Source organism: Callospermophilus lateralis, chromosome 1, assembly GCF_048772815.1.
Source record: "Callospermophilus lateralis isolate mCalLat2 chromosome 1, mCalLat2.hap1, whole genome shotgun sequence".
In the NCBI taxonomy this organism is placed as follows: Eukaryota; Metazoa; Chordata; class Mammalia; order Rodentia; family Sciuridae; genus Callospermophilus; species Callospermophilus lateralis.
In genome coordinates, this window is record NC_135305.1 from 121,644,221 (window position 1) to 121,658,233 (window position 14,013).

Sequence of the window (14,013 nt, forward strand, 5' to 3'; positions counted from 1 at the left end):
ATCCTGCAGTCCTGCTTTTATCCTCAATCTTGCCCTATCTAGCCCTGTTCACCTGGATAAATTACTTAACATCTCTGGACTTCTCTTGCCCTTCCTATTCTGTATGTACCCTCAAGAGGTTGTTGGAGAGACTAAACCTTGAATTGAAAATGCTTTTTTTTTTTTTTTTTCTTCACTGCTAGGGATTGATTCCAGGGGCCCTTTGCCACTGAGCCACACCCCCATCTTTCTTGTGTTTCATTTTGAGATGTTCTCCCTAAGTTGTTTTGGCTGCTCTTGAACTTGTGATCCTCCTGCCTCAGCCTCCTGAGTTACTTACATTACAAATGTGCCCTGAAAATGCTTTATAAATATTAATCATCACTCTTATAGTATTGTAGTCACTCATAAGAGGGGCCCAGAATCATGTTTATTTATTGGGCATTTCTGGATACCTGGTGTGGGCCAGGCCTGTGCTGGGGACCAAGAATACCTAGCACCTGCCCTCGTGTAATTTCATCTATTAGTAGAAACTAGGTATGGTGGCACATGCCTGTGATCCCAGCAACTTGGGAGGCTTAGGCAGATCACAAGTTCAAGGCCAGTCTCTGGCAACTTAGAAATCCTCAGCAACTTGGCAAGAACCTGTCTCAAAATAAAAATTTAAACTGTCTGGGGACATAGCTCAGTGGTAAAATGCCCCTGGGTTTAATCCCCAGTACCACACACACACACATAAAGTGACCTGGCATTAAATATGGATGCAGAAACTTTTCTGTGTGTGATAGGCTTAGGGACATGTCAAAGGAATCCTTCTGAGAGGAAAATGAGTGTTCTTTTGTAGTTGGTCTACAAAAAGAGAAGATAGCCTCCAACTGGAGATTTAAGATATTGCAGAAGGAACTAAGAGCATACAGGTTTGGGGAGTTTCCAGGGAGAGCCAAAGCGGCAGTTCTGGTGGGGAGACGAAAGCAGTAGTCCTGGGGTCTTGAGTGCAGTGCACCTAGCAGGTTTTACTGTTGGACATGAGCCCTAGGAAAAGAGCATGACGTGCTTGTTATAAATCATGGGACTTCTTTATGTTGCTATTCATTTATGATTTTTAAAAAGCATCATTTCAGTGTAAGCAACTGCAAGCAGTATCCAAAAAGTAGAAAATGCATGTAGTCTCATCCCTGTTTCTTGTCTCACTACCCAACAGGAGAAACTGATAACCATATGGTAAGAATCTTTCAGGTAGTCTCTGAGGGTTATATGCATAAACATTTTTTAAACAATGGTGGTCACTATATACTGTACACTGTCTTTGAAACTTGAATTTTTACTATCTTACCCAGGACAATTTCTATTTTAATATCTAGGAGCTAGGCACAGTGGCATATAACTGTTATCCTGGCTAACTGGGAGGCTGAAACAGGAAGATTTTAAGTTCTAAGACAGTCTAAGCAACTTAGCAAGACCCTGTCTCAAGATTAAAAATAATAATAATAATAATATATTTTTTATAACTTTATTTTATTTTTTTTTAATATGGTGTTGAAGATCGAACCCAGTGCCTCACACATGCTAGGCAAAATGCTCTACCATTGAACTACAACTCTAGCCCCAAGATAAAATTTTTTAAAAAGGGGTTGGGGGTATCACTCAGTTGTAGAGTGCTTGCTTGTCTAGCATTCCAGAGGCCCTGGATTCAACCTTTAGTACCTGGGGGGAAAAAACAAACCCTAGGTGCTACCTCATTATTTGTAACAGCTGCACACTGTTTCACTGTATTTTAGCCCACCCCCACTGGTGGACACATGGACTATTTCTAATCTGTGTGTTTGTGTGTGGTGCTGGGGCCTCAGATGTGTGAACTCTACCACTGAGATATATCCTAGTGGCAAATTATTCCTAATCTTTTAGCATTGAGCAGCTGTAGGAATATTTCTCTAGGCAAAATTTCTAGCAGTGGAATTGCTGGGAGGCTTATTTTAGAAAGACAGCTGCTACCGTAGTGTAAAGTAAATTGGAAGAGAGGAGGAGCAGAAACAGGAATGATGGTCAGTAGAAGGAGGGGCCATGCTTATCAGTCAGGATTCAGAGGCTCCAGAGTCCTTGGGATCTACCTTCCCTGGTTAAAATCCTCCTAGCCAGTAGAGGGCCTCATACAAACACAGTTCCCTGGGCTTTGGATTGTTTAACCAGAGTTGTCTTCCAAATAGAAGGAGGTGATTCATTCATTCACTACTACTCACCAGAGCATTCAGTGAGGGCTATTGGCTTTGAAGCTGTTGTTCTCCAGGCTGTGGCAGTTACAGACACCTTGAAACCCCATGTCCCAACTGGTTCTGAGTAGTCAGTTGCTCAGCTCCTTGCCAGGCTTCCAACTTGTGAAATGTGCAGGAGATTAGCACCTCTCCTGTCATTTTATCCCGACCATAACTGCCAGTCCAAGGATCCTTGCAGTTGCCTCTGGCATTGGTAACTGCTGAATCCTCTGCCAGCTGCTCTGGGGACCTGCAAGAACAGCTTTTCCTCTGGGACCAGTTTCCAAGGACAGCATGGGGGAAATTATGTCCTCCATTATAACTTATCACTTCCCAGTACTGGGTGATTTGGACCTTTTGAATTTGGCCATAAGGAACCATACACTTGGGTCTGAGCAGAAAATGTCTTTTTTTTTTTTTTTAAAGAGAGAGAGAGAGAGAAAGAGAGAGAGAATTTTAATATTTATTTTTTAGTTTTCGGCGGACACAACATCTTTCTTTGTATGTGGTGCTGAGGATCAAACCTGGGCCGCACGCATGCCAGGCGAGCGCGCTACCACTTGAGCCACATCCCCAGCCCTGAGCAGAAAATATCTTATCACATCTGATGGTCAGTCCTCCTGAAGCCTGGATTTACAGAGGTCAAATCAGTTCCACCTAGGAGGGTCTTCACTTTTAGTTCAGGACACTAGAAGTTGGCTACCCTTCTTGAAGGGGGAGGCAGTTTTGTGGCACTGAGAAGTCCTCTCACCAGTTCCCCACCCACCCACCCGCTGCATCCTTTATAAGGGGAGTGGGGGAAGAGAAAGCCTGCATCCTCCTGCTTGCATTCCTAGACACCGACTCACTGCGCCCGCCGCCACTGGAACAGCAGAGCTGTGTGAAATGTCAAGAGGAGTTATGCTCATGGGTTCCCTGGCCTCAAGTCTCTTTGTGGCGTGCATTTTCTTCCTTCTACATTCTCTTCATCAGATGGAAATCAGAGGGTGCAATTAAAAGATGATTTGCTAGTTCCAGTCTTAATTTAGGGGCCCTCGTTGCCTGATCGAATTACAGGGGAACATAATATATTTTTGGTGAGAAGTAGTTGGCTCTGTAGCTAGAAGAAAGTGTTTCTGGCTCTTCAGCTGTGTAGTTCTTGCAGTATCCTGTGTGTTGTCCCCACCCTTCCACCCCTCCCTCCTCTGTCTCTCTTGTGTGGCCCCAAAGTCAGGATCCTGATCCTTGCAGGGCCAGCCCAAGAGGTTCAACTCAACTTTAGACCCAAAGAAAACAGGGAGCCCTTCACAACCTCACGGGGCTGAAAACTACTGAAGCTGAAAGCTATTTAGAGACCTAATCAAGGCCCAGACAGAGACAGGGACTTGCTAAAGGCCACATAGCTAGCCTATGGTAGTTGTAACAATAGTCCTAATGATATTAACAGCTAACATTTATCAACCCTTAATGTGTTCCAGACTTGGTGCCAAGGGCTTACATGCAGCACATTGTCGCATTCAAACCCAGACAGTCTGGCTGTGAGCCCAGGCTGTGCTCCAGTACAGCATGGTAGAGCACAGTCTATACTGTCTAGGTTCAAATCCTGGCTTCACTTCTCAATTATACAGCTAGATGACCTCAGGCAAATGATTTAATCTTTCTGCACCCCAGTTCCTTTATCTTTAAAAAAAAAAAAAAAGAAAGAAAGAAAGAAAAGAAAAGTGGGGCCGGGATCACAGCTCTTCCAAACAGTGTGGATTAAAATCCATTCGTATATACAGGTAGGTACTGCAAGCAGTGCCTGGTGCAGGTTGGGCACCCATTCAGTGGGCACTGCCTCTGGGGCTGGATATGGTGTCTAAGTTCTGCACAAATGCCAGAAGCTGCTCTTTGTTATTAAAGGCAGTGAGCAGAGTGGTTGAACTCTGTAGCTTTAGAACACAAACTGGTGGGCAAATGTTTACTTACTGCCTGAAATTTTTATATTTTTAAATGGTTGCAAGGAGAGAAAAAGACTATTTCGTGACACATGAAAATTATATGAAATTGATTTCACTGTCCACAAATAAAGTTTTATTGGAATATAGCCTTGTCCATTTGTGTATATTTCATATATGGCAGCTTTGATACTATAATGGTATAGTTGAGTAGTAGTGACAGAATCTGTATGTCCCAAAACCTAAAGTATCTGTACTCTGGCCCCTTACAGAAAATGTTTTCTGACCCCTGCTCTAGAAGCATACTTTACTGGGTTTGAAATCCAGCCTCACCCTTACCACTTACCAGCTGTTTTGTCTTTAGGCTAATAACTGAAATCTCAAGTTTCCTCATCTGTTAAGTGGGTTATAACCTCTGCCTTATACAGTGACAATTTAAATATGATAGGTAATAGAAGGATAGTGCTTAACACAGGGCCTGAAATATACTAAATGCTCAATAAATACAGGATACAAACCCAGTATCTGTCTATCCATCTCTTTTTCCCTTTCTCTCTCACTCCAGCAATGAGACTGAACCAAGGACACTTCACTGCTTAGCAATAGTAACCACATCCTTAGCCCTTTTTACTTTTTATTTTAAAGCATTCTTGCTAAGTTGCCCAAGCTGGCCTTGAATTTGTGATCCTCCTGCCTTAGCCTCCCCAGTAGCTGGAATTACAGGTGTATGCCATCATGCCCAGCTCCAGTCTCTCTCACCACACTCATTATTATTCCTGTGCCTAATTGGAGGAATGGGAAAAGACTTTCTTGTAACCCAAAGATTTTTCTTACTACCACCTTTGTCACAGACTTTCCTGCCATGTTTCACAATGACAGACAGCAGCTGCAAGGCAACTCTGGATATTTCCAGTGGAGAGGGGTATGTGCTTAATGGGAGACAGCCTGTGTCACTGCTTCAAGTCCAATAGTGAAGTCTGGGCATTCCTGTCTCTTCCAGCAGCCTTTTTTCTCACAGCCCTGCAGGCCAGAGGGATAAGGGGCTTTCTCCATTGAATGCTCAGGTTTCACCAGCCTCACAGCAGGACTCTTCAAGGGGACTCCCATCCCAGATATCTAGGCCTATCATCCCCAAAGGCACCCTAGGCTTTCTCCATCAGCCTCATTTTATAGGTTTTAATGGTTAAGGGACTTCACTTATCCCTTAACCATTGCTTCTGCCAGTGTGGTACGTTTAGACACAGTGGAAGAAGCACCACTGGCCGCTGAGGCCAAGTGATGGCATTCTGGGAATGAATGAGAGGGCACAAGTGACCTGGCTCCAAATACAGTCAGTGGGCTTTGAAAGAGATGTTTCCCCTGAAGGGGAGGAATGAAGCATGGTGTTTGAGAGATGCAGCTCTGGGGTCACAGTGGCCAACATATAAATCCCAGTCCCCTAGTGACTGGCTTTTTGGCCTTGTGTAAGTTACCTAATCTCCCTTTACCTCACTTTTTTTTTTTTTTTTTTCAGTACTAGGGATTAAACATTGAACCCAGAGGCGTTTTACCACTGAGCTCTATCCTCAGCCTTTTTAAATTTTTTATTTTGAAACTGGGTCTTGCTAAGTTGCTGAGGGTCTCATTGAATTGCTGAGGCTGGCCTCAAACTTGTAATCCTCCTGCCTCAGCCTCCCGAGTCATTGGGATTACAAGTATGCGCCACCACGCCTGGTTTGTACCTCACTTTCCTAGTTTATAAAGTGGGGTTAATTCCTATCTCAGAGAAATAAGAGTATGCTTACAGTGCTTGCCACATAGAATCACATTAGGTTTTGATTAATACTCTGGGCCTTGTTTCCTCATCTGTAGCAAAGCCCTGACCCAGAATGGAAGTGGCAGCTCCCATGGGCCAGCTTTTGGGGATGTCCCAGACCAGTCTGAGGAAAAGGGTAAATGGGGGACAGAGTAGAAGCCATCCTAGAGCTGAGGATTTCTCTCTGGAGCTGTCTATCCTGCAGAGGTTCCCCCTTTCTGGGGGAATGGCTCTGCCTGGAGGTGGCATCCCGTGCATCACCTCTGAGCAGAGTTACTGTCTTAGGTAGTTCTTCAGGCTGGGGACATTGGAGTCAGATGCATTGACCCTCTCCTACACTGTCCTTCTCTGAGCTCTGGGATGGACGCTCTCGGCCAGCCCTAGTTATTGTCTGCAGCGCCTGCCTGCAGCCTCGCTCCAGCCCAGCTCCACCCCTTGCTGCAAGGTCTGTTTCCTAACAGCTGCTCCAACCACACACCTCGATTCTGCAAGAGCCCCTCCTCTTCCTCCCTCCCTCCCTCCCTCATTCGGGGGTGGGACTGAAGAAGAAAGCTAACTTGACAGCAGCGCTTCTTTCTTAGCTAGTCACCAACCCCTGCCCAAGAATGCCTGTATGTGTATAACCTCTGCAGAGAGGTGGTTGTCTGGGAGTCCCAAGGGGCCATCTGAGCTTCCGAGAACTCGGGAGGAGCCGTCCCAGCCATGAACCCCTGCGGGAATTTGGTGGGGGCCAAGTGGCCTGGAGTCCTCACCCTCCTCCTGCTGCTCCGGAGGGAGAGGTGAGCGTGCAGGGCAGCTCGCCCCTAGCCAGAGGAACCGGGACCTGTCATGGTGGCCGTCTGCAGCTGGCCTGAGGCACTCCCAGACGGGTTTGCAGCTGAGCCTGTTAGTCTTGTGGGAAGAAGATGGGGAGTTATTTGTCCGTCCCAGCTTACTTCACCTCCAGAGACCCTTTTCGGTGAGTTGGTCTCCGAGTTCTCTTTCTCATCTTCTCTCCTGGCCCCCTGTCCTGAGAGGAGGGCAGAAGGCTTCCTGAATCTGCTTCTCTGACTTCACTTATCCCTTAACCATTGCTTCTGCCAGGCAGAACCTGCCTGGTAAAGGGGACCCAACTTGTCCTGGAAATGGTGAGGTGAGGGGTAAGCCCAGAAGGAGGCTTCTAGGGAGCTCCAGTTCTCTTCCTTCCCAGACACACCTAGAAGAGCCTCCAAAAGATACCGCTGACATGGCCTGCTCTTAGTGTTACTGTTTCCGGGGGAAGGGCACAAATAGGTGCTGTTCTTCCAGCTCTCACATGTCTTACCTGCAGGCCATGCTGCCTGCCCAAGAATTTGTCCCAACAAGCAGGACAGGCAGGTTTTGCCAAAGTGTGGAAGCTGGCAAGGCCTGGGTGTGGGTAGCCTGGTACACAGTGGGCACCCTGTAAATGTCTGTTCTCTTAATGGCAGGCACATATACCCCTGGCCTTGAAGGGCTTCTAAGCTCCTAGATGAGTATATTGCTGGGGAGAGGCTGGAGCAAGGATTCTTAGAATGGAGAAATTGGTTTTGGAGTGTTCTGAGCTATTGGGCCAGCCCCTACACTGCCCCCCCAACACACACCTAATCCTCAGGCCTAAGTATTTATGGGGCCTCTCTCTCTGGAGCTTTTCAGAGGGAGGTATGGAAACTTTCTTCTTCTGACTTGCCTTTCTTTGCACATTGCCCCACCCCACCTCCAATAGAAACTCCCCAAGGGGTTTCTGGCCCTCTGGGTCCCTTCTGAATGGAGCCATTCCTGACTGGGGTGGGGCTTGTTTTTATTCTGTGGGAAACTGCTGTTCTAAGGGCTTCCTCCCCCTCACCAACAGTCCTGGTTGACTTTTTCTTGTGGCTTCCCCAACCCAGCTCCATGCCCAGATATCACTGCTTCTGGGATACTTACTGTCAGGTGGCCAGGCCCTAAGCAGAAAGCAGTTACCATGTGGTTTCACTAAATGACTGATCTTGATAGAGTGGTGGGAAGCATCTGGACCAGGGGAGGGACCAGTCCTGGATGCTGACTATACTAGGCATCACAGGCATTTTATCCTTTAATCTCTCAAGCCTAAAGAGATTACGTATCCCCATTTTACAGATGAGGCAACCATTTTCAACAAAGGTAACATGCAGGGTCTTCCTCACCAGCTTTTTCTGAGTTTCTTATCTTTCATCCTTTGGGCTATCGCAGTGCCTTCTAACCTCATCTCCCCCAGGGGCCTTGTCAGGTTTGCTTTCCTCTCCCAGCAGAGAGCAGAAAAAGGGATGGTTTGCCTAGCATGTTGAAGAGATTCTTTTCTGAGGAGCCAGTAGGAGTTGATCTTGAGTTGGATTTTGCATGTGAAATCAATATGCCAAGTATTGCAGTACTCACTAGTTCAGTCCTCATTAATTCCTTTTACTCTTAATCCTGAAAGGCAGTTTGGGGAAAGGGTTGTTCCTTTAGGTGCCAAGACTAATATGCCCCTTTTACAGGGGTCAAGACATGACTTCTTAGGAGCTGGAGCTAGAGCAGGTGATGATGACCTCTTACCCTGGATCTTTGAGGGCCAGGCTACTGGTGCTTTTCCTTTGTCTCGTTCTGCCCCAGCCCCTTTAGAGAACCTGATGACCTCACCTCTACCCCCAAACTGGAGTCAAAGCAGTACTGAGTCACTGAGTACAGACCCTTCGCCCTCCCTTAAGTGAGAGGCCATGTTTCTGAAGCCACTTCTGAAGAGCACACAGGTCCAGAGGAGAGACCACCCACATCCTCTGCTCTTCCAGGTTTTAGGCTAACTCACTGGTTGGAAAGCTGCTTCTGCCATCAACCCCCTTCTTCAGACATCTTCAAGGACGTATCTCTGACTTAGTACCTGTCCCTTCCCTAGGCCTTAGTTTCCTCTTTGGCGTAATGTAAGGCTAGATTTCCTAGGCTCTTAAATAGGGCCCTTGCCAGAATCTAACAAATTAAGTCCTTGACCCTCATGTCTCTGGAGGAGTACAAAGTCCACAAGAGTTCAGGAGCTGTGGTTGCAAGGAAGGTGACGCAACCAGATTCCACGGGGACATGATCAGGCGTGACTGTGTGAGGGAGGGAAGAGGCAATGAAGAATGTCATTTCAGTGCCTTGTATATGCCTGCCTGGAAGGCCACACCACATCTTCCCTGCCCATGCCACTGCCATGAGGGGTATAGTACAATCGTAGGAGCACTCCCAAATTGGAATTTACAGAAATAAATTAGAAATGATCTTCCCCCACCCTTTTGCAGTGCTGGGGGTCGAACCCAAACTCTTGCATGTGCTAGGCAAATGTTCTACCATTAAGCCACATCCCACCCCAGTGAGTATCTGACCTCTTTAAAGAAATGTTTCTTTTTATAGAATTTTTCTTAATGTCCAACGTTTATTTGAGGAACTTGGCTTTACACATTATCTCTTGAAGGAAACAAGTGCATCTTTGTATTCTAAAGGACCCACATTTAAAAGCAAAAATTATTAACCCTGCCCAATTTAGCAGTAACCTTTGGCAGCTACCTTCAGTCCTCTAGGATTCTTTTTCTCTTCATCTGAAACATAAAAGAGTTGGATGAGGTCAGTGCTTCCCAACTCTGCAACTTACATAGCTCCTCAGAGACACACAAACTTCTTTCCATTTTTTCCCCCAAATAATGGAAGCCCTATCTTTAATTGCAGTACAGTTGCACAAATTACTTGAAACTATGGGCTTCTTGGGTTTTGGTTGGAACTTCATCAATGCATTATGGTAACACTTCTTGCTGATCAGAGGCTTGTTATGTGTTGGTTAATTTTTTTACAAAAGAATTATATTCCATAATAATTACACCTTACTTGGCTATTTCAATCCACAGAGTCTGCAGGAAGGAGGCATATACATAATAAAAGGATCTTTGGTGATAAAAGCCTTAGCTCTGGTGGACCTGAATCTCTTAGGCCCCTGTTATATCTGCCCTTCTGGGTCCTCAGGGGAGAATTGGGATTCCCACTCTTGGCACTTTCAAGCTATGACTAAGGGAGCTTTCCTTCCTCCTGTTCATCCCAGTCAGAACTCAGAGGCAAGAGGCTCAAAGAACTTTTGCCACAACTGGCAAGTTAAGGATGAGCATTCAGCTGGGCCTTCTCTAGGACATGGAAGGGCTTGTTCTTTAACCTGCACAAATCCACTATAATGATGACTGTTTGGTTCCTTTACTCCATAAGGTTGATAATTTACATGTAAACATTTGGTCTGAAGAATTTGGGTGTGTGTGTGAGGTCTGGGCCAATATCGAATCTCACTTGGCGGCTTCTGGCATAGCACCTTGCCTGCTTGTTCTAACACATCCAAGATATACAGTAACTATATCCTAATTATTAGGAATTGATTAGATTGATTGGTTTCTAATTGATTAGATTTTCCTTCTCTACTTACAGAAATCTGTTTGGTTCTGGATAAGAAGCAGATCTGTGTTTCCTAAGCATGGGAGGGAAATAAGTCTGTCAGCATTTTCCTGTAGTATTCTCAAATTGGGGAGGGAAGAAAACAGTTACTGGGCATCTGCTGTGAGTTAGGCATTGTGTGGGGTACTTATACATAATTCTAATAACCCCATGAGATTTTAGCAATGCCAATATTCTGTACAAATGAGGAGACTGAGGCACAGAGCCATGAAGTAACTGTCCTTAGGTGATATGTTGTAAATGAACATTTTGTGAAAAATCTCAGCTGATTATGTGTGTTGTTCTCTGATGATTCAGAAGGTCTCAGTTTGGATAGGAGCTGACCTGCTAAAGTGGCTATCAGAGTCTCATTCACTTTGTATCTGTTTAGGCCCTCTGTAATGTTTTGAAAAAGAAGTTTGGCAGGTTGTTTTTAAGTGCAGCCTCAGTGTGTGGGCTTCTGGGTGATCTCCCTGCATTTAAGGATTTTAGCTCTTATTTTCTTACTGTTCAGGAGACTAGAGACCAATGCCTCAGCCCTGGCTTCTGACCCCAGCTTTAATACCTCCCATGTGAGTGCCCTTGGATCTGCAGCCATGGCACATTTTGGCTTCCACTTTAAACTTTCAAAAATTGAAAACTGGAAAAATGCTTTGGCTTTGGAAAAACCTATGGTGATTATGGGCTCTAAGAATCTGAGGTGAGACATTTTTTAGTAGTGCCTTATATTTCCAGAATGTGTTTTTGATTTTTTGTTTTTTCCTAAAGGACAGAGATAACTGCTGGAAAACAGAAAACTGGAATAAATGAAGGAAAAAAATGAATTGTGCCATTTAAATTTAACATTCACTGTTTAGCTAAAAGAGAATAATCCCAAATAGTTAATACTTGAAGGGACTTGAACTATCACAGAATTGTCACAGATCAGAATTTTGAAGCCTAGCTGTTGAGACATGCTGTATCATTCAGATGATGTACAGAGGAGACTGCTTCCTCACCAAGTACCCATAGGTTCAGGTTCCAACTTTATTGTTTAAGGGTTGGGCAACTTTGCATGGTGACTTGACTTAGACTTTGGTTTTCAGTCTTCTGGTCTGAAAACAAGAATGATCCTAGCCAGATGCTATAGCACATGCCTATAATCCCAGAGACTCTGGAGGCTGAGGCAGAAGGATCATAAGGTCAAGTCCAGCCCACACAACTTGGAGGGAACTTGTCTCAAAAAAATAAAGCCAGGTATGGGGCTGTAATCCAAGCAACTCATGAAGCTAAGGCAGGAGGATCATAAGTTCAAGGCCAGTTTGGTCAGTTTAGTGAAGCCCTATCTCAAAAATTTTAAAAAGGGCTGGATGAGGTGGCACACTTGTAATACTAGCAGCTAAAGAAGCTGAGACAGGAGAATTGCGAGTTCAAAGCCAGCCCCAGCAATGGTGAGGCCCTAAGCAACTCAGTAAGACTCTGTCTCTAAATAAAACACAAAATAGGGCTGGGGATGTGGCTCAGTGGTGGAGTGCTTCAGAGTTCAATCCCTAGTACCCCCAAAAAAAATTTTTTTAAAGGGGATCGGGGTATAGCTTAGTAGTAAAGCACCTTTGACTTCAATCCCCATACCATACACACACACACAAAAGAATAATTCTTCCACCTTGCAGAGTTATAGTCAGGATTAAAGATAATTTAAGGAAAGTATCCTATACCATGGCTGGAATTTGACTGGCATTCAAAGAATAGCAGATATCGTTAATGCCTAAGCTAGAACACTAAAGTTTCCAGTGGCCTAAGAACCCAGTTGCCTTCTGTAGCAAAACAGAGCTGTGGACCCATAACCAGTCTTCCTATCAGCTGTTCACCTTCCTGTTCTTCAGAGACACCTGTGGTGATTACTTTGGTCTTGTATCTGGCTGTACCCTTCAAGGGCTTTCCTTGACATAGATGTGTGATTGCTGATGTCGCTCTCCAACCAGGTGTTCTTCCCAGCAGACTGGTGTGACGGTCTCCTGCATGCCTGCACTCGTTCCTCTCCTAGCTCCCTCTCCTGGGCCTGGCCAGGGCTACTTGGAGTGAACAAAAGCAGGATATTGGCAATAGAAAGGAGGGTGTGTTCTGGTGCTCCCATGCCCTGTGGCGCACATACCATTGCAAGGGCGTAACAGCCCAAGCCTGCAGTTGGGTGCAAAAGTGTCTGTACCAGCTTTTCTCCACTGCAGATAGGAGAAAGGCAGGGCCTGGTGACAGGAATTATGGAACCTTTATGCTCCTACCTGGACTACTGGTTCTTGCCACTCCCCCATTTTCAGTTTGGAAACATTTGCTACTCTGCTGGGCCATTGGCATAGATACTAAATAATTAGGACACTGTTACTGCTTTCAGAGAGCTAACAGTATGGTGAAGGAGAAAGGTCTCTAGACCTCCTTAGCTCATGAGCTTTAAGTCAGTAGGTAGGAGGCAAGAAGGAAGCCCCTCCTTATAGTGGGGCCCTCTGCTAAGTACCTGAAGGTCAGAACCACATTTAATCCACACTGCTACCCTGAAGGTGATGATGTTACCATTTCACAACTGAGAAGTGAAAGAGCTAGCTCAAGATCACTTAGGAGGTGGATGCTAATTCCGAGTTTAGAACCTCAGGTCAGCTGGGGAAAAAATGCTGATATGCACAGAGTTGGGATCTGGGAGACAGTGTATCTCCTCATTTCACAGTTGGGGGAACCTACAGAGGGAAAGGGGCTTGTGGCACCCAAGAACTTGAACCCAGATCTCTCTCCTAATGAACTATTCATCCAACAAGTGTCTTACATTAAATTTGAGCCCCTTGCCCAGAACAGGGTCTTCTCTTCTTCCTTTGTCTTCACTGCACAATTATAAACAATATGCACACTCTCCATACCATACCCAGCTCTCAAGATCCTGAAATTCAGCATCCACTGGACAAGACTATGAAGTAGGAATAGTTATCAGTGTCTTTTGAGCAGAAGGAATTGTACACTTCTGGAAGATAAGGGGATTTTCAGGGTCCTGCTTCTTTAGACCTCCTTAGCTTGGCAGCTTTTCACAGCTGTTTTAACTCATTCCTGTTTCCTATCTCTACTTCCTGCAGTGCTTGGAAGTAGTAGCATCACTGTAATCTCTTACCTATATCATTATCATCTTTTTTTAATATTTATTTTTTAGTTTTAAGTTGGCACAATGACTTTATTTTATATTTATGTGGTGCTGAGGATTGAACCCAGTGCCTCATGCATGCTAGGCGAGTGCTCTACCACTGAGCCACAACCCCAACCCCTCATTATCATCTTTAATTAAAGTTAATATTTGTTGAGTTCCTGCTGTATTAGGCCTTTTATATAAGCTATCTATACATTTAATACATAGTATTTCATTAAATTTCCTAGCAGTCCATTCTACAGATAAGAAAATTGGATCAAAGAAGTGATCTTCCCAAGATGACATAAATTGTAAGTGGCAGGATCAGAATTTAAACCAAGAGGCAGCCCACACTGCCTCTTAGAAGAGAGGATGTGGCCAGTGTAGGTAATGTAAGGCCTTGAGGATAAGAATAGGGTGTCTACATAAAGAGAAGGGAGACCAATAGAGTAGAGGAACAGGATCAAGAGGGAGGGAAGAGGGGAGGACTTGGGG

At 45.1% G+C, this 14,013-nt stretch overlaps 1 protein-coding gene across 2 annotated transcripts in view; it reads left to right on the forward strand.

Annotated features, from left to right (window-relative positions):
- The window catches only part of Limk2 (LIM domain kinase 2), a 68,524-nt gene that overhangs the window by 32,122 nt on the left and 22,389 nt on the right, over positions 1-14,013 (forward strand). The window contains exon 1 of one of the 2 annotated variants that reach the window (XM_076838022.2): positions 6,486-6,897. The exons of the other annotated variant lie outside the window; for it this stretch is intronic. Within the exon in view, the coding sequence (XP_076694137.1) occupies positions 6,845-6,897 (53 nt within the window). The 5' untranslated portion in view covers positions 6,486-6,844. Of the gene's footprint in view, positions 1-6,485; positions 6,898-14,013 lie in introns of those variants that run through there. 2 annotated transcript variants of the gene reach the window in all.